The following is an 18,174-nucleotide window of genomic DNA, read 5'->3' as shown; positions in this document are numbered from 1 at the left end:
GAGAGAGAGAGACCGACCGAGACCGAGAGAGACCGACCGAGACCGAGAGAGAGACCGACCGAGACCGAGAGAGAGACCGACCGAGACCGAGAGAGAGACCGACCGAGACCGAGAGAGAGACCGACCGAGAGAGAGAGACCGACCGAGACCGAGAGAGAGACCGACCGAGAGAGAGACCGACCGAGAGAGAGAGACCGACCGAGACCGAGAGACCGAGAGAGGGAGAGAGGGAGAGAGGGAGAGACCGAGAGACCGAGAGACCGAGAGACCGAGAGACCGAGAGACCCAGAGACCCAGAGACCCAGAGACCCAGAGACCCAGAGACCCAGAGACCGAGTGACCCAGAGACCGAGTGACCCAGAGACCGAGTGACCCAGAGACCGAGTGACCCAGAGACCGAGTGACCCAGAGACCGAGTGACCCAGAGACCGAGTGACCCAGAGACCGAGTGACCGAGAGACCGAGTGACCGAGAGACCGAGTGACCGAGTGAGAGGGAGAGACCGAGAGAGAGGGAGAGACCGAGAGAGAGGGAGAGACCGAGAGAGAGGGAGAGACCGAGAGAGAGGGAGAGACCGAGAGAGAGGGAGAGACCGAGAGAGAGGGAGAGACCGAGAAAGAGGGAGAGACCGAGAAAGAGAGAGACCAAGAGAGAGAGACCGAGAGAGAGAGAGCGAGAGAGCAAGAGAGACATGGGGAGAGACCGAGAGAGAGGGGGAGAGTGAGAGTGGGGGAGAGGGGGTCAGGGAGAGGGTAGCAGCTGCCTGCTTTGTTGCTGTATACTCAGTTACTGCCCATCTGTCAGTGTGACAAAATTTCCAGTTTCTTGAGAGTTGAGCAAGCAGTTACATGGTTCTATCAATCCACTTTGTTTTTAAATGAGGTCCAAAGTCTAATACCCAAAACTCCTCTGAGGTGGGGTTGACAGTGTGTCCCCCTGGAGGGACGTCTCCATAGATGAATGACTCAGGATGACTCGCTAATGAGGATCATCTGGTTAATCTACTCAGTTAGTCAAAGGACTGTTCTGGCTGGGCTTCTTGTTAGACTCTTTGTCTCGAGTCCAAATCTGCAGGTGTTTCGATTGTAAATTGCAGTGGCCATCTTGGCTTATAGTTTTTTTTTTAAAAAGTTAACTTGTAGGATTTTTCCCATTAAAAGTCTAAGATAGATTACAACTTATGAAATTAATATGTTCCATTTGGCAAAATGTGTTTTCCTGACACAACCCATTGATATTCAACGGCAATACTATCGCCGGGTCCGCCACTATCAATATCCTGTCGGCAACCATTGAGCAAAAACTCAACTGTACCATCCACATAAATATTACGGCTACTGGAGCAGATTTGGTGTCCTATGAAAGTGGCTCACCTCTCAACTACCCAAAGCCTTTCCATTACCTGCAAGGCACAAGTCAGGAGTGTTATGGAACACTCTTAACTTGTCGGGATGAATGCAGCTGCAACAACACTCAAGAAGCAAGACATCATCATTGTAACAAACAGCACGATCTGCCAACATAGCATCAACAATTTCCAGCTTGATCAGCAATCACAACAGCAGGATTTGCTCATCACCACCACCAACAATGGATTCAAAACTCACATCTGCTGCAGCCTCAACAGTGAACTCATCTGCTCAAAGAGGTTTGTTGTTAGTTATGGAATTTCCGTTTTTTGGGTTCAAAGTTTGGAATCTATATTTTTAAAAACTAAAAACAAAATATTTAATGACATTGAAACATCTGGAGATAGCTGAACTTTATGGATGCTGTCTTTAAAAAAAGAGGAAGGTCAACAAGAGGTTCCTGGTTTTGACCAGTAAACAAATACTGGAAGCTCGGTGATTTCAACTAAGCACTACAGTGGGGCTGACTTAAGAGCTATCCCTTGTTGTGACGAGAGAATTTATGATTAGCATGAGACTTTTTTGGAAAAGTAGTTTAATTTTAAACAGTTAAAAGGCAGTGGTTTTGGACTAAAGCAGGAAACTGGAATTTGAGATGGACCCGCCAGGAGTTCATAAGTAAGCTATCACTTCTCTTTGAAGAATCCCTGCTCTTGAAAATCAAAAGCTTGAATCAAGTGTTCCTGTTGCCTCTTATACTTTTTGATGAAACTCTGAATATTCGCAGAAGCCTTGCATCTTCAAATGAACATTGCATCGACTCTGTGAGAAAAGTGGCATCTGTTGCTGCACAGCTGCTATAAGACACTTGTGAAGCCTTCTGCAGTTGAATTTCTTTGAACACCTACCCAAATGAAACAGTTCATCAACCTCGCTTGGAGAAATTCCTAGTGGCTGTCAACTATTGGACTTTGGGACACCTCGCCAAAACATCAGACTTCCATCTCTTCTCTTCAGTAAAAGTTATTTTTTTCATCTCTTCTATTTCTTTCCAACAGCTGTAAACAAATATCCCTTTTTTTCCTGGTTAACTGGTTTTTGGATGTATGTGCGTGTGCATATAAAATATACAGGGCTTGAATATTTCTATTTGCGTATATATATTTACTTGACTATTGTTTAAGACTTGGTTTTATAATAAATGGATAATTTTGTTGTTATTTCAAGAAACCTGTTTGATGTGCTTTATTCAAGGGGACAAATAGAGTATCTACTTGACTGCTTCGGTAAGTGGGAATATTTATTGATATTCTGTGACCTGTGGAGAAATGGGACTGAACTGACAGTGCACTTCTCCCACCTCAGTCCGAACACGTTTCAGAACCTGCCCATTGATGCCTGTGTAGGATCTTTGACTGTCAAATGGAGCTGCCTATTTCTGATGTTGGAATAAATTTATAGTACTGAAAGCAATTTACAATGGTTTTTGCTTTCAGGGCCTCCCAAAATCAATGATGTGGATGCCTACTGAAAATCGAACAATAATGGGTGGAATCAAATACAGCAATCACTTGGTAAACGTTTCATCCTGTTTTATGGCATAAAACACACCTTTTACTAGAGTAGTGATGTCGTAATCGTGTGGTAAAAATATTAGCTGCATTGCATTCAGATGAAAGCATATCATGCGAGTCCCACAGTTGCCAACTATTACGAGGTGTTTAGGGAGTTGCAATCATGCTTTGACCAAAATGACTCAGCCATTCCTCAAAAACAGCAATCAACTTTTGGCTATTTATCTAGGTTACAGGCAGAGTATCAACATCATAAAAACATGAGGGAAGAAGCAGTTGCAATTCCAAATCATCAGCTATTTCTCTTTCTTCTCCAAGCATACTCCAAATCAGGTCAGTAATTCACCCCATGACTTGGTTTTCACCTGAGCACTTCTTTTCCATGAAAGCTTACACTTTGCTTGGGTGCAACGTATAAAAATGGCCAGTTTCATCAGCAGGCAAGATGTCTCCAAACTTACGAGATCAATTTTCAGAAATGTTATCTCACACCCTGTTGTCGAACCTTTGTGGAGAAGATGTTGAGGTCTACACCAAGATGCAAACCTAATGGTGATGTGGTTTTTGATTCACGATGCATCAGTAGGATCAGACCAAAATTCTTCAGCAAATTAATTTTCTTTTTGCAAGGAAAGGTTAGATACCTTAGTAAAGTTAGCTACTCTAGTTTCTTCAAACAGCTCTCTGCAAGAGCAATTCCCTCAGTTCCATTCCCCTGCCTTCTCCCCGTAACCCAGCACATTCTTCCTTTTGACATAATTCTCCAATTCCCTTTTTAATGCTTCAATTGAACCTGCCTCCACCACGTTCTCAGGCAGCACACTCCATACCTTAACCACTCGCTGTGTGAAAATGTTTTTTTTCATGTCACTTTTGCTTCTCTTAACAAATACTTTAAATCTGTGCCCTCCCATTCTCGATCCTTTCACAAGTGGGAACAGTTTCTCACTATCTACTTTGTCCAGAGACAAATTGATGCAACTTAGTTAAATTATTCACAAATACATACACCATCTTTGCCCAGCATATTTTGTTCATGGATTGCAAGTACAGTAGAATCTCACTCCAATGATCTCAGATACAGAACCAATTCAGTTGTATCACCATTCAATTGCTATCCAATTTATCCAACAAACTTCAAATTTGAACAAAGGAATCATCAGGATACAACCATTTTGACTGTTGAAAATTCATGTTCAACTGCGCACATTTGTGCCAAAGCCAACCATCTGACTAATTCATAAAAACATTAGTTTATAATTGGATGAACAGTCTTGCATCTAAACATTACTCAGGAAATTTAACAGCCATGAAAGGTAGCCAACATTTGTACGTTTGAAATTAGCACAGTAATTATGTCCTTCTGCTGCCGAATTTGAAATTTTTCAGCAACCAGTTAGCATGAAAGAAAACTAGCCTTTCCAGCCAATTAAATTTTTATTTGCTCTCTTCTTACTGATAATGTATAACAGAGGTAGAAAAATGGAATGATGTGATAACAGACAAGGAGCCCTGCTTCAGTATATTGAAGCACCTTGGGCTCGGATATTGACTTAGTGTCTGCATCATTGTTTGCTACCCATCATTTGCAACATACTACTTTCTCTGCTACTGGAGGACAAATTTAATTTTTTTTTTATAGCTTGTCAAAACAATCATGGCCCAATTTCCCTATGGTTACACTTTTGTCACTGAATGGCAACATGGTTGAGAGCAAGTTGTTCTTGCATAAAAGCCACTCAATACACTCTCTAATCTTCAATTTGCTGAACAAACAAGGTTAGCACAATAAATGCTACAAACAGCAATAACTGCAAATGGCACAGCTGATTTATCTGACAGCATGAAACTGTTGAGAGCAATTATTAAATATCGTTTTATATACATGTGTTACCAACAGGTGAGAAAGGTATCTAGGGGTTCTTTTCAGCCTTCACCTGGTCTTCTCTAACAGGATTTAATTTTTAACACACTGTGTTTTGAGCTCCCCCTTCATGAATCCTTTCAACTACAAGGCAAATAAATGAGCACAAACAGGCTTTCTTAGGTTTAAAGAAGAAAAGTGAAATTTATTAAAACTTAAACTCTAATTTGGTTAACGCCTACGATACAAGCCGCGCCCCACGCTAGCATGCATAGGTGACACGCACATGCAAATAGAGACATAAAATAGCAGAAGAAAAATAAAGTGGAGAGGAAGGCAATATCTGAAGAGTTTCTTGTTACTGTGCTTCGAGCTCACTGTAGAGTCCTTTTGTAGGTCGTTCTTGCTTTTCACTGGGGCCCAGTATTCTTCTTAAACCTTGTTCACTGTAGGAGACTTTTCTCTCTTGCAGTTCATGTGTCTTCAATGGATTCCAAAGCTAGTCAGAAAGAGAGGAGAGCAGACAGGAGAGGCTGCGGTGAGCCAGCCACAAGAGGTCTTTTCAGTCCAGGAGCAAACAACTTTTCTGCCAGTTCAAAACTCTGAAGTTCAAGTTTAAAAAACTCAGGTGGCCCAGCAGGTTAGTTATGTGACTCGCTGGTGTGACCACGTCCATTTGGTGTATTCAGCCCCTCCACCTTCAACGTCTGGTAATCAAAAGTCCATTGTGGATTGAATCTATCAGGGAAGGGTCTTTTGTCACTTTTAAACACTGTCTGTAAATATGCAAATGTCTTTCCAGTCAAGGGTCTTTTTTTTTAAAAAAAGCAAATTGTTTCTTTACTCCAGTAATAGTTTAAAAATCAATATTCATGTGGTGAAATTAATATGCCTCATTCTTGGCAGGTGGGACCCTGCATGACAACATCACTGCTTAGATATTTGAGCGCCACTACATATGCTCCAAAAGCTCTCTAAACTGTCAACTGCTCTCTCCATTGTAGCAATGGAGGCCAAAGGGAGATCGGATAACCATGCATGAATTTTATAGCCTCTCCGATGTCAGGGGTCGGAGCGGGGGGAGGGGGGTGCGGAAAATACCTCCGGAAGAGGCCCACCACGGGCCTCGACGCCAGGAAGGCTCGGCCCAATATTGCCGGCAGCAGCAAGGCCTTGTGGCACCCCTCTGCACTGTGCCACCTCGGCCTTTTGGCAACGGGAGCAATATTTGCATATTTCAGTAAGTTTAAATGACGGCATTAATTACCTTCTCGCCTCCATCTTCTGTCCTGCTGTGATATTGGTGCTGGTGGCCAGCACTCCCACGCCTTCGGGTCCCCGTCCAGGGATCCGAGGCGGACGCTGTTGGAGGGGGGAGCAGGGTCAAACTAATCTCATTGGTTTAGGGGATGGTGGGAAAGGTTAAAGTTTGAAGTTTACGTACTTGGGGTGGGGTGGGGTGGAAGGTCAGGTGGGCAGGGGAAGTATTCTTGTTGGGAGGAGAAGAGGGTAAGTAATGCAATGCATGGTTAAGGGGGGGGGGGGGAGAAAAGAGAGGGGCAAATTAAATGTTTCGAAAATATTTTTACAACTTAATTCTTTAAATACTGAAATTATTAAATGGAAGGGCTTGAAGCCCTTTGAAAATGGCGTCAGCGCCTGTGCAAAGGCCGCTGATGCCAATGCCGGAGATGGACCACCTGCTCTCTCCACATCATCAGGGTGGGCAGTCTGCCCACCCCAGCCATTAAAATGAGTCGCCGCGCTGAATATCGTGGCGGCTCCACAACTATTGTTTACGTCCGCCACCGAAATCAAATGCAGCCCCATGTTTCTAAATCTTGTGGGTTCATGCCAAGGTATATATGAGAAAACTGCTTGCAATTCAAAATTTAATTTCCAGTACTGCTCATTACATTTTCATTCTGTACCGCTGCAATCATCCAGCAATTCTGTTCACCTCAGTGGATTTCTTTCATATTTCATTTCTATGGAACAGTTAGCTCCACTCTGGGTGTGGTCTTTATCTGTTAACTACAATGCCATATAAAATGCAGCTGATTTGAATATTTGCACCAAGTCTTTCCCCTTCCAAGATACTGTCAATCACTAAAATTATGCACCAGGGCAATCGTTAATCTTATGTTCCATACCACGTTTTCACCTGCGGTTCCTTTCACAAACTCAATTACTAATTATCCTTCTTGACTGAGATGATCTGGCTGTCCACCTGCTGTTGCACTGCAGTAATCACCTCCTGGAAGTGCTATTTATATCCTCAAGTCAGCCGATCTAAAATTTTAGGCTGTGATTAAGTATTTGTTTAGGACAGCAGTGATGTGTAGCTGACATCACATGTGAAATTACAAACAGAAATAATGTCAATAGTCCACGGCAGATTAAATTCCAGTAAATTTAGAATAGTGTGATGAATCTACATATACTGCAATACAACCACACCAGCACAGGAAGATGCTGATTTGAAAGCAGCACATCTCACAAGGTAGAGCATTTCAGTCACTACTGAGCTGTTCTCATGTCCCTTACAGTTGAGCCAGAACTGAAGCCTTGGAGCATGTCTCCGATGAGAAAAATTATTCGTTTTCAAGTTTTTTTTAAAAAATTTCTTGGTGATTAAATAACTAAACCTAATCCTGCAGCAAACATTTCATTGTACATTAGCTGAAGTCAAACTTGGCCATGGCAGTTAACAAAGAGGAAATAAAACAATATGATTTCAATGATTAAAAATAATATTGCATACTTCAACAAAACAAGTTTATGGGAGATAATTACAATGAAAAAATATATGTTCTAGGTAAAACAACAACTTTTGAAGCTTCATTCTTATTGGTAACATTATTTGTCCTGCTCAATTAAATGTTCTGGCATTTTTTTTTTTTTATTATTTTTTTATTAATCCATGCATGTAGGCATCACAAGCAAGGTGAGCATTTATCCCTAACTGCCCTCAAGAAGGTAATGGTGAGGCGCCTTCTTGAACCGTTGCAGCCTAAACGGAGTTTTTATTTCCAGAACTGCTCTGCCCCAGCCATTAATTGGTATCATTTTAGTAAAGCTTGGTTTTCCATCAAAATGAACAATCACATATCAGATACAGCATGCAGACGAAGAAACCATGTGGACACCAGATTACCAGAGTCACCGTGGAAGTTGATGTGAAAAGCTTTATTTAAATTGATATGCCCTCACCTATTTTTTTGCTTCTTTCTTCACCACGGTGGTGTGCAATAATCGGTGAGTAAATGAAAGGACTCTTGGAGGACATGTTCTGACTGAGTGCGTTTTTAATTTTTTGTGGACGGAGGTTAGGTGGAAGATTCAAGAGCTTTACAGACCTAATGGGAACAGGAGAAAAAAAAGTTTAAAACATTTCAACTTACAATTGACATTTTGGAACCATATTCATTATAAAAATGCACATAAAAGCAGATCTTTCAGACCATTTTTTCTATACAAGAAATTAGAAATAGCCAGTAGGAAAACTAAATAAAGTGGATATACTTTTTGAACAGCAAAGGACAAATCTATTTACTCAAATTTTAAAAGCAATAATTCTTTCAGTTTTAAGCAGATAATAAAAGAAACACATGACAGTACAAGTAGATAAGTACTCTGAGATGCTCAGTATTATCACATGCCCAATTTGGCACATTGGAATCAGCAAACCAAAATCACTTCTGCTATGATGCTCTTAGTTATTTTAAATTGCTCACATTACCACCACAAATGACAGACATGTAACTTCTACATCTCATTACATTCTAAATTTGTAATCAGAGTCTGGTTCTCGGCATTTTCGATATTTCAAGTGGACCCAATGACAACAATTTCACACCCCTCTACTTTGGTTCACTGAAATACAGTGAGAGCAACAGAAAAGAGATGGTGACTGCATGTAAATTTCAGCTGTCTGTGATGCATTATTGAAATCAGGAACATTGACTCTGTAGCACAAAGCAAAAGAATAAAGGTTAGTGCACAAGATTCCCCACACAGTAAATTACCAGTCGCCAACATAATGACATTTGCGTTAATTAATAGCAAAGGTAAGGTAAGATACATAAGCCTTTTTTCCTCCTGAAGAAAATTGCTCCTATTGCTGACTATCACGGAACATAATGCACAAAATCAATGGCTGTCTTGATTATTTCAAACACAAAGGTATGCTGCATGTAATCAAAGCAAGTGCTTTAAATCATGCAAGGTCATTACACAATTTTATCTCTCACTTCCTATACTATCTCTATTCAGTAATTTGAATATTTTCTTAATGGTGAGAGACCAGCACCTGTGGAGAAGCAAAGAGATTTAGATGTTCATGTACACAAATCAGTAAATGCAAGTGCACAGCTACAAAATTAAGTGAAAAGGCAAATAGAATGTTGACGATTATCTCAAGAGGGTTGAAATACAAAGGGGGAAGAGATGTGATGCTTCAGTTCTCTGGAGCCTTGGTCAGACCCCACCTGGGTCTGGGAATACTGGGTTCAGTTTTGGCCACTGAATTTCAAGAAAGATATACTGGGCTTGGAAAGGGTGTAGTGCAGATTTATCAGAATGATACCAGAGCCTGAGTGGTTAAATTACAAAGGCAAGTTTGCAAACATCTGGTTTATAGTTCCTAGAGTTTGCTAGATTGAGAGGCGATCTAATCAAGGTCTTGAAAATAATAAAGGGATGCAACAGTATTAAGGCAGAGAAGCTATTGCTGCTGGTGGGGGAATCCAGAACAAGAGGGCATTAATCTTAAAACCAGATCGATGTCATTTAGGAGGCACTTATTCTGCACAAAAGATATTTAAAGTCTGGAGCTCTTTTCCCTTAAAGATTGTGGATGCTAGGGCAATTGGAGCTTTCGAAACTGACAATAAATTTTTTGTGAGGTAGGATATCAAGGGGTTATGAATCAAAGATTAGTAGTAAAAATATAGCTGAAGTACGTATCAGCCATGATCTAATTGAATGATCAAACAGGCTTGAGGAGCTGAAAGGCCTGCTCCTGTTGCTATGAACCCTCCCAAAATCTAACAACATAGTCATAATTCTGCACAATGTTTTCAGATGGATGTGTTCTCCTATACCAAGTCATCACTAAATCTCATGTGAATGCTAATTATATTCCATTCTGTCTGTTTACTAAACTCAAATACCAGCTGCAGAGAAATTTGGTTTTCTGACATTGGTGGTTCAGAACAGCCAGTCAGCCAGTTCTGATGCTAACTCTCAAATTTCCCTTTAAAAGGCATCACAAACAGGTAATACAGCTTAACAAAATGTGTTGGAGTCAGAAAAAAAAATCTAGTAACGGTCAGGTTTCATTGCATACTAGTTTTTCTTAGCTCGTGCACTTACAGATTAGCCTTCAACTGATCCAAAACAATGATTCCCACAGAAATGAATGGATCTACTCAGCTTGAACAACAACTTGCATTTATATAATGCCTTTCTTGTAGAAAAGAATTCCCAAGTGTTTCACAGAGGCATCAGACTAAATGGAAATACAGCAAAGGAGGAGATATTAAAAAGGGTCACCAAAATTTGGTCAATAAGTGAGTTTCATAGAGGTAGTTTTAAAGGAGGAGTCAAATGTGGAAATGGAGACAGTTTTAGGGACGGATTTATGAGCATGGGATCACCTATGGTGGGTGAAGAACAAGAAGCCAGAGTTGGAAGAATATAAAGTTTTCGGAGGGTTGTCAGACTGGGTACGGAGGGGAAAGGCAATGAACAGATTTTTTTTTTTTAAATGATGGACTTGGAATTTGGAGCTGTTGGAGCACCAGGAACCAATGGCGGTCAGCAACGACAATCGGAGGGACCTAGTGCAGGATAGCACATAGGCAGCTGCGTTTTGGATAAGTTGAAGTTTTGGAAGGTGGAGGATTAGACAAGCCAGGGGATCACCGGAATAATTGAGTCCAGAACCGAGAAAGGCATAGATGAGGGTTTCAGCAGCTGGCGTGCTGAGACATGAGTGGAGACAGGTGATGCTACAAAAGTGGAAGTGGGTAGTCCATGATGGAGAGGACAAAAGAAGCTCAACTCTTCTCAACTTCAAATAGAATGCTAAGATTGCGAACAGTCTGGTTCAGCCTCAGTGTCAGGGAGGGGGCTGGAATCAGTGGCAAAGGTACCAAATTTGAGGCAAACGCACAAGTCGATGGCTTCAGTCTTCACAACATTTAATTGGCAGCTCATCTAAAACTGAATATTGGACAAGCAGTTGAAATATACTAGCACTGGAACAGGAATAGGCCATTCAGCCCCTCAAGCCTGCCTCACCACTTAATGAGATCGTGACTGATCTGTATCCTACTCCATCCACCCAACTTAGCTCAATAACCCTTAAAATCTTTGTCTAGCAAAAATCTATTCATGCAACCATAGAAAGAGGCCACTTGGCCCATCGTGTCTGCGCCAGCCAGAACAAAAAAAAAAAGCCACTGAGTCTAATCTCACTTTCCAGCATTTGGTCCATAGCCCTGCAGGTTATGGCACTTCAGGGGCACATCAAATGACTCATACTTAAAATTAATTGAGCTGTCATCTACTGCTTTTTGTGGAACAGTTTTCCACACTTCCACCACCCTTGTTTGAAGATATATTTCCCAATGTCTCTTCTGAATGGTCTGGTTCTTATTTTAAGTTCTGTCCCCTTCGACACTCGCCCACCAGTGGAATATGTTTATCCCTATCAATTCCTTCCAAAATCTTAAAAGCCTCAATGAAGTCATCCCTTAACCTTCTAATATTCCAGAGAATACAAGTCTACTTTGTATAATCTCCTCATAATTTAAACCTCGAAACCCTGGCAAAATTCTGGCAAATCTGCGCTGCGCTCCTTCCACGGCCATTATATTCGAAGATGTGGCGCCCAGAACTGTATACAATATTCCAGATGTGGTATAACCACGACTTTGTAGCGTTGTCGCAAAACAGTCTCTCCTTTTTATTCTAGCCCTCTAGACATAGAGGCGAGCATTCCATCAGCCATTTTGTTTTTTTTGTACCTGACCTCTACAATTTAGCGAGCTGTGTACATGGATCCCCAAATCTCTGGATCTCCACTGTTCTGAGCTTTTCACCATTTAAAAAGTTCTCAGATCTCTCCTTTTTGGTCCAAAATGGATGACCTCACACTTACCTGTATTGAAATCCATCTGCCACTGTTCTGCCCACTCACATAATCAATGTCTTTTTTTAATTTTATGCTTCCATTTACTCTCGAACCAATTTTCATAAGCAAACTTAGATATATGGATCTCTATTGTGCTAAGGCATAAATATAGTCAATAGTTGAGGCCCCAACACAGATCCTTACAGGACACCAATAGTCACTTACACGCCCATTATTCCTACTCTCCTCGTAAATTTCCTCGACAATTCAATAAGTTGCTTTCAATTCCATGAGCTTTAATTTCAGCCAAAAGTCTGTGAAATTTTATCCAATGCCACGAGAAGTCCAGAAAAGCTATGTTCATGGACATTCCCCTGTCTACCCTCTTTAGCTACTTACTCAAAAAGTTCAATTAGGTTCGTTAATCATGACATGCCCTTTACAAATCCATGTTGGCTCTCACAAATCAGCTCAAATTTCTCTACTTGCTCAGTCACTCGATCCTTAATTATAAATTCCAGTAACTTCTATACAACAGACATCAGTCAGCGGGTATATAATTTCCAGGTTTCTCCCACTTGCCTTTTTTAAATAATGGAGATAAATTTACAATTTTCCAATTTAGAGGGATACTTCCTCAATTGAGCGCGCTTTGGAACATGACAGCTGAACTATCTGCAATTTCCTTTAAAACTTTGGGTGGAAATTACTTTTTCTAATTCCATTTTCTTGCTTACCGTTAACTTTAGTGAGTTCCAGTCCTTGATTCATTTTAGTTTCCTTAGAATGCCAAGTCCTCTTCTACTGCGAAGACTGGCACCAAATAATTATTCAACAGGTCTGCCAATTCCTTATTTGCATTAGCAATATGACCCACAACTGTTATTAAAGGGCCCACATTACCCTCTACTGCCCTTTTTCTTCTAATGTAATTGTAACAAACATGTTAATCTTGATTTCCCTCATAGGTTTCTTTTCGTATCCCTATTTGCAGATCTCCCCATATTTTTTGTCTTCTTTATATCTCTCCCAGGCCCGTGCAGCTACAGTATTCTTTGCACTTTTGCATGCTCTTTCCTTTAGTTTTATGTCATCTCTCACCCATTTTGTTGACTGTACATTTTTTGATTGGTAAATAGAGCTCTTGCCTCTTAGGAGTATATGCTGATCCTTGATTAAGCTAAATTATTTTTGAACATCTCCCACTGTTCATTACCTGAGAACAGTTTTGATCAGTTTGCTGTCATCAGTCCCTTAGACTGGAGATGAAAGGGAGGCAGTTTGCATAGACAGAGGGGTGGAGAGTACATTTTTTGAGAAAGCGGTGACGACCGTTTCGAAAGCAACAGAGACCAATACCTAAGGATAAGAAACAATCTACTCAATCAACTAGCATGGAGGACAGGAAGGGGAATGCGGTTCAAATTGGTAATAATTCATATAGGATTGATATTAGGAAATAATTCTTCACAGAATAATCACCATAAGGAATAGACACCCAGACAGAGGAATGGAAACAAAAACCTGGTATAATTTAGGAAACAATTGAATGTCATAACGTGGAACTTCAAACTATTACTGGTTGGGTGGTCTTGCTCAGTCATAACTATTGGTGATATTGAAGATTAATCCATCTTTCGAAGAAGCGAATTTGAAATCCTGACTTCAGCTGTGCTACAAGCTCACACGAGTCAGCGAAGATAAAATGTTTTTGGATGCCTAAGGTAAATTTGCAGCTACAGCTTCCCAGCCTCCTATATATAATAAAAGCAAAATACTGCAGATGCTGGAAATCTTAAACAAAAACAAGAAATGCTGGAAATACTCAGCAGGTCTGGCAGCATCTGTGGAGACAGAAGCAGAGTTAACTTTTCAGGTCCTGAAAGGTTAACTCTGCTTCTCTCTCCACAGATGCTGCCAGACCTGCTGAGTATTTCCAGCATTTCTTGTTATTATTCTCAGCCTCCCAGTTGCAGATAATCAATATGGGCAAAAGAAAGTAGTAAGGCAAGAAATAAAAGCAACAACCAATTTTATAACAAAATAATAAAAATGCTTACATTATAAAAGATGACACACAAACACCATTAGCTATCAGGGATATGATACAATGAACCTCTATTCTTGGCAGTATATAGCAGTCTTACCGGACTATTGGAAGTTTCGTAAGAGGGACTGGAGGTAATTTCACACCATCAGGAAGCGTGACAATCTCCATAGTACCAGGGCATTTTGCTGTGTAGTTCTCTAAACTCTGAGAAACTTCTTTCTTTTCTGCAAAACAGCACCATAAATAGAAACAGTATATCAGTTGGCTGTTTACTGAACAGGAGCTCCAAATTATAGGATCTTCATTGGAGTGCAACCATGAAGAATAAAGATGTACACAATGTGTGAAAAATGAACTGTAAACTGAAGTGATACACCTCAATTTCTGCCACAATACTTCAGTTCACCAGCAGCCTTCGTCAAAATTGTTTGAAATAGTACAGTATTGTTCTTAACCTGAATCCTAACAAAAATAATCACTTTCCTGAACAGTGAGTAAATGTAATTAGAACACACATTCCATGGCTGAGGTTGCAGCCTGTTCCATGGGATCTGCCAATACCACAACCATCCATTAGAAGATGCATAATAATCCCAGATAGCAAACTCCAACTTCTTCTTTGATAACAAGAAAAACTAGGAATGTTCATGAAATAGGGCATCTGAAACCTGAAAACCAAATACTGCTGGATCAGCAACAAGATACAACGCAAGAAACAATAATAGAGAAATGTCAGACATGAAAAGTACTAATTCATCAATACGTACCATCTAAGAAAGGTGTTTCAATACATAAAGTGACAGTTCCCATTTCATTATTTTAACCCTAACCTTACGAAGGGCAAGACTCTCAACACCATTGAGAATGCAATTAGCCCTCATTATATATCAACATTGCTGCACAAAAAGGGTTTATGAGGTGGTGGGGAAGAGGGGGTGGAGAAAATTCACCTTTCAGCTAAAAGGATCAATCACACAGTGCAAGTGAGAGATCAAGCTAAACCTGCATAATTCTATTAACACAAAAAGTACTATTGCAATACATTACACAGCGAATAATTTGCTAGCAATGCTGGATCGTTACTTATAATTCAGTCACAATTTAAATACTGAGATAACTCAAATTTTAAGCACTAAATTCCTACTTTGTTTTAATATTTAATTTGAAATACTGGATAATTCAAATAATTTAGCTCAAAACATGACTTTAAATTAGAAGAGTAGACTGCATACAGAATTTGAATCATTATTTCCAATACTAATTAATTCCTGGGTGAAATGTTTTTTTCTCCGAGCAATGTCAACCAGAAGGTATGAGAAATAAATTTCTTAGCATTGATTGCATACAGGTAGATAGCGACAGATCTAGCTCTGTATATTAATACAAGTTAATACATCCAGTTCAATATAAAAGCAAAGGCAAGTGTATGGCTAAATATCAGCATCAGCCTCCAGAGTGTCTGCTTCCTGAAAATGGTCCTGATCTCCAGCTTCCAAGTAATATTGATGTATTGGGCTGAATTTTATTTGGGCGCTGCACTGTGTGGTGGCACCCTTTAAAATCAGCGGGGTGCCCACATTTAGTGGCTGGCACAGTGAGACACCTTTTGACAGCTGTGCAGCAGGTGCTGGGGCCCTATTTTAAGCACCCCAGCACCTGTCAACGAATACTTACCTGACTGCTGAAGAGTAGGACTACTGTCAATCTGGCAACAAAGCAGAAAGTGCTGCAGAAAACCAGCAGGTCAAGCACAATCCGTGGAGAGAGAAGCAGAGTTAACTTGTCCAAGTTCACAGACCCGAAAGATAACTCTGCTTCTCTCTCTCCACAGATACTGTCTGACCTGCTGAGTTACCCCAGCACTTCCCACTTTGCTGCCACATACTTACCCTGCTGTGTCCCAGTGTCCTGTGAAATTGCAATCCTCCGCTTCCATTCAAGTGTAACGTTCCTTCTTATAGGCGTGCTGCACCTGGGTGAATAATCTTAATTTTGCACGTTCCAGAACATGAGACTTAAATACACCATATTTTCTTTTTGCAGCGGCGACAGGGAGAGCGAGGTGGCAGCTGGGTAAGTGAGTTTACAACTTCTATAAACTTACCTTTTTGTTTTGGCGGTTTCTTTTTGCAGCGGCAACAGGGAGAGCGAGGTGGCAGCTAGGTAAGGAAGTCCTATATATTTGGGCAGCGGCTGAACCCGAGACACTACACCTGTAGTGTCTCCCACCCGCCCTCCTCCTCTAACCAAAAAAAAAAGGACGCGGTGGTGTGCAGATAAGGTAAGGCTTTTTCTATTTCTTTTTTTTCGTGTGATTGGTAAAAACTTTTCGCTCCTTTTTCGTTTATCTAAGTTAAGACTAACTTAAGCTTAAGATTGAAAATGGCAGGAGATCTCAGACCCGTGTTATGCTCCTCTTGCTCAATGTGGGAGCTCAGGGACACGGCTGATGTCCCTGACTCCTTCATGTGCAGGAAGTGTTTCCAGCTGCAGCTCTAGTTAGACCGCATGACGGCTCTGAAGCTGCGGATGGACTCACTTTGGAGCATCCGCGATGCTGAGGAGGTCGTGGATAGCACGTTTAGCGAATTGGTCACACCGCAGATTAGGATTGCTGAGGGTGAAAGGGAATGAGTGACCAAAAGGCAGAGAAAGAGCAGGAAGGCAGCGCAGGTGTCCCCTGCGGTCATCTCCCTCCAAAATAGGTATACCGTTTTGGATACTGTTGAGGGAGATGGCTCACCAGGGGAAAGCAGCAGTAGCCAGGTTCATGGCACCGTGGCTGGCTCTGCTGTTCGGAAGGGCGGGAAAAAGAGTGGAAGGGCTATAGTCATCGGGGATTCGATTGTAAGGGGAGTAGATAGGCGGTTCTGTGGTCAAAAACGAGACTCCCGAATGGAATGTTGCCTCCCAGGTGCACGGGTCAGGGATGTCTCAGATCGGCTGCAGAACATTCTGAAAGGGGAGGGTGAACAGCCAGTTGTCGTTGTGCACATAGGCATCAATGATATAGGTAAAAAACGGGATGAGGTCCTACAAGCAGAATTTAGGGAGTTAGGAGCCAAGTTAAAAAGTAGGACCTCAGAGGTAGTAATCTCAGGATTGCTACCAGTGCCACGTGATAGTCAGAGTAGAAATGAAAGAATAGTCAGGATGAATGCGTGGCTTGAGAGATGGTGCAGGAGGGAGGGGTTCAGATTTTTGGGACATTGGGACCGGTTCTGGGGGAGGTGGGACTATTACAAATTGGACGGTCTACATCTGGGCCGGATGTAGACACCCCCAATGCCCTTGGGGGTGCTTTTGCTAACGCTGTTGGGGAGGGTTTAAACTAATGTGGCAGGGGGATGGGAACCAAATGAGGTCAGTGGACAGTCAGGAGGTAGTAACTAAAGCCTGTAAGGAACTAGATAATGAAGTCAGCGTGACTAAGGGAAAGAGTAGACAGGGAGCAGTTGATGAACGCAAAGGGACTGGCGGTCTGAGGTGCATTTGTTTTAATGCAAGAAGCGTAGTAGGTAAGGCAGATGAACTTAGGGCCTGGATTAGTACCTGGGAGTATGATGTTATTGCTATTACTGAGACTTGGTTGAGGGAAGGGCATGATTGGCAACTAAATATCCCAGGATATCGATGCTTCCGGCGGGATAGAGAGGGAGGTAAAATGGGTGGAGGAGTTGCAGTACTGGTCAAAGAGAATATCACAGATGTGCTGAAGGAGGGCACTATGGAGGACTCGAGCAGTGAGGCAATATGGGCAGAACTTAGAAATAGGAAGGGTGCGGTAACAATGTTGGGGCTGTACTACAGGCCTCCCAACAGCGAGCGTGAGATAGAGGTACAAATATGTAAACAGATTATGGAAAGATGCAGGAGCAACAGGGTGGTGGTGATAGGAGATTTTAATTTTCCCAACATTGACTGGGATTCACTTAGTGTTAGAGGTCTAGATGGAGCAGAATTTGTAAGGAGCATCCAGGAGGGTTTTCTAGAGCAGTATGTAAATAGTCCAACTCGGGAAGGGGCCATTCTGGAACTGGTGTTGGAGAATGAGCCCAGCCAGGTGGTTGAAGTTTCAGTTGGGGACTACTTTGGGAATAGTGATCACAATTCCGTAAGTTTTAGAATACTCATGGACAAAGACAAGAGTGGTCCCAAAGGAAGAGTGCTAAATTGGGGGAAGGCCAACTATACCA

The 18,174-nt window shown here is 41.6% G+C and overlaps 1 protein-coding gene across 5 annotated transcripts in view; it reads right to left on the bottom strand.

The window, feature by feature from the left end:
* Positions 1-18,174, bottom strand: part of trappc9 (trafficking protein particle complex subunit 9) — a 1,144,460-nt gene that overhangs the window by 1,002,775 nt on the left and 123,511 nt on the right. For all 5 annotated transcript variants that reach the window (XM_068031733.1, XM_068031737.1, XM_068031736.1 and 2 more), the window contains 2 exons: positions 14,076-14,202; positions 8,001-8,146 (listed from right to left, as the gene is read on the bottom strand). In XM_068031733.1, coding sequence (XP_067887834.1) covers positions 8,001-8,146; positions 14,076-14,202 — 273 coding nt within the window. The remainder of the gene's footprint in view (positions 1-8,000; positions 8,147-14,075; positions 14,203-18,174) is intronic.

The sequence above is a fragment of the Heterodontus francisci genome, chromosome 5 (genome assembly GCF_036365525.1).
Source record: "Heterodontus francisci isolate sHetFra1 chromosome 5, sHetFra1.hap1, whole genome shotgun sequence".
In the NCBI taxonomy this organism is placed as follows: domain Eukaryota; kingdom Metazoa; phylum Chordata; class Chondrichthyes; order Heterodontiformes; family Heterodontidae; genus Heterodontus; species Heterodontus francisci.
Note: the sequence above shows the minus strand (reverse complement) of the source record. Positions and strands in the feature narration are given on the sequence as shown.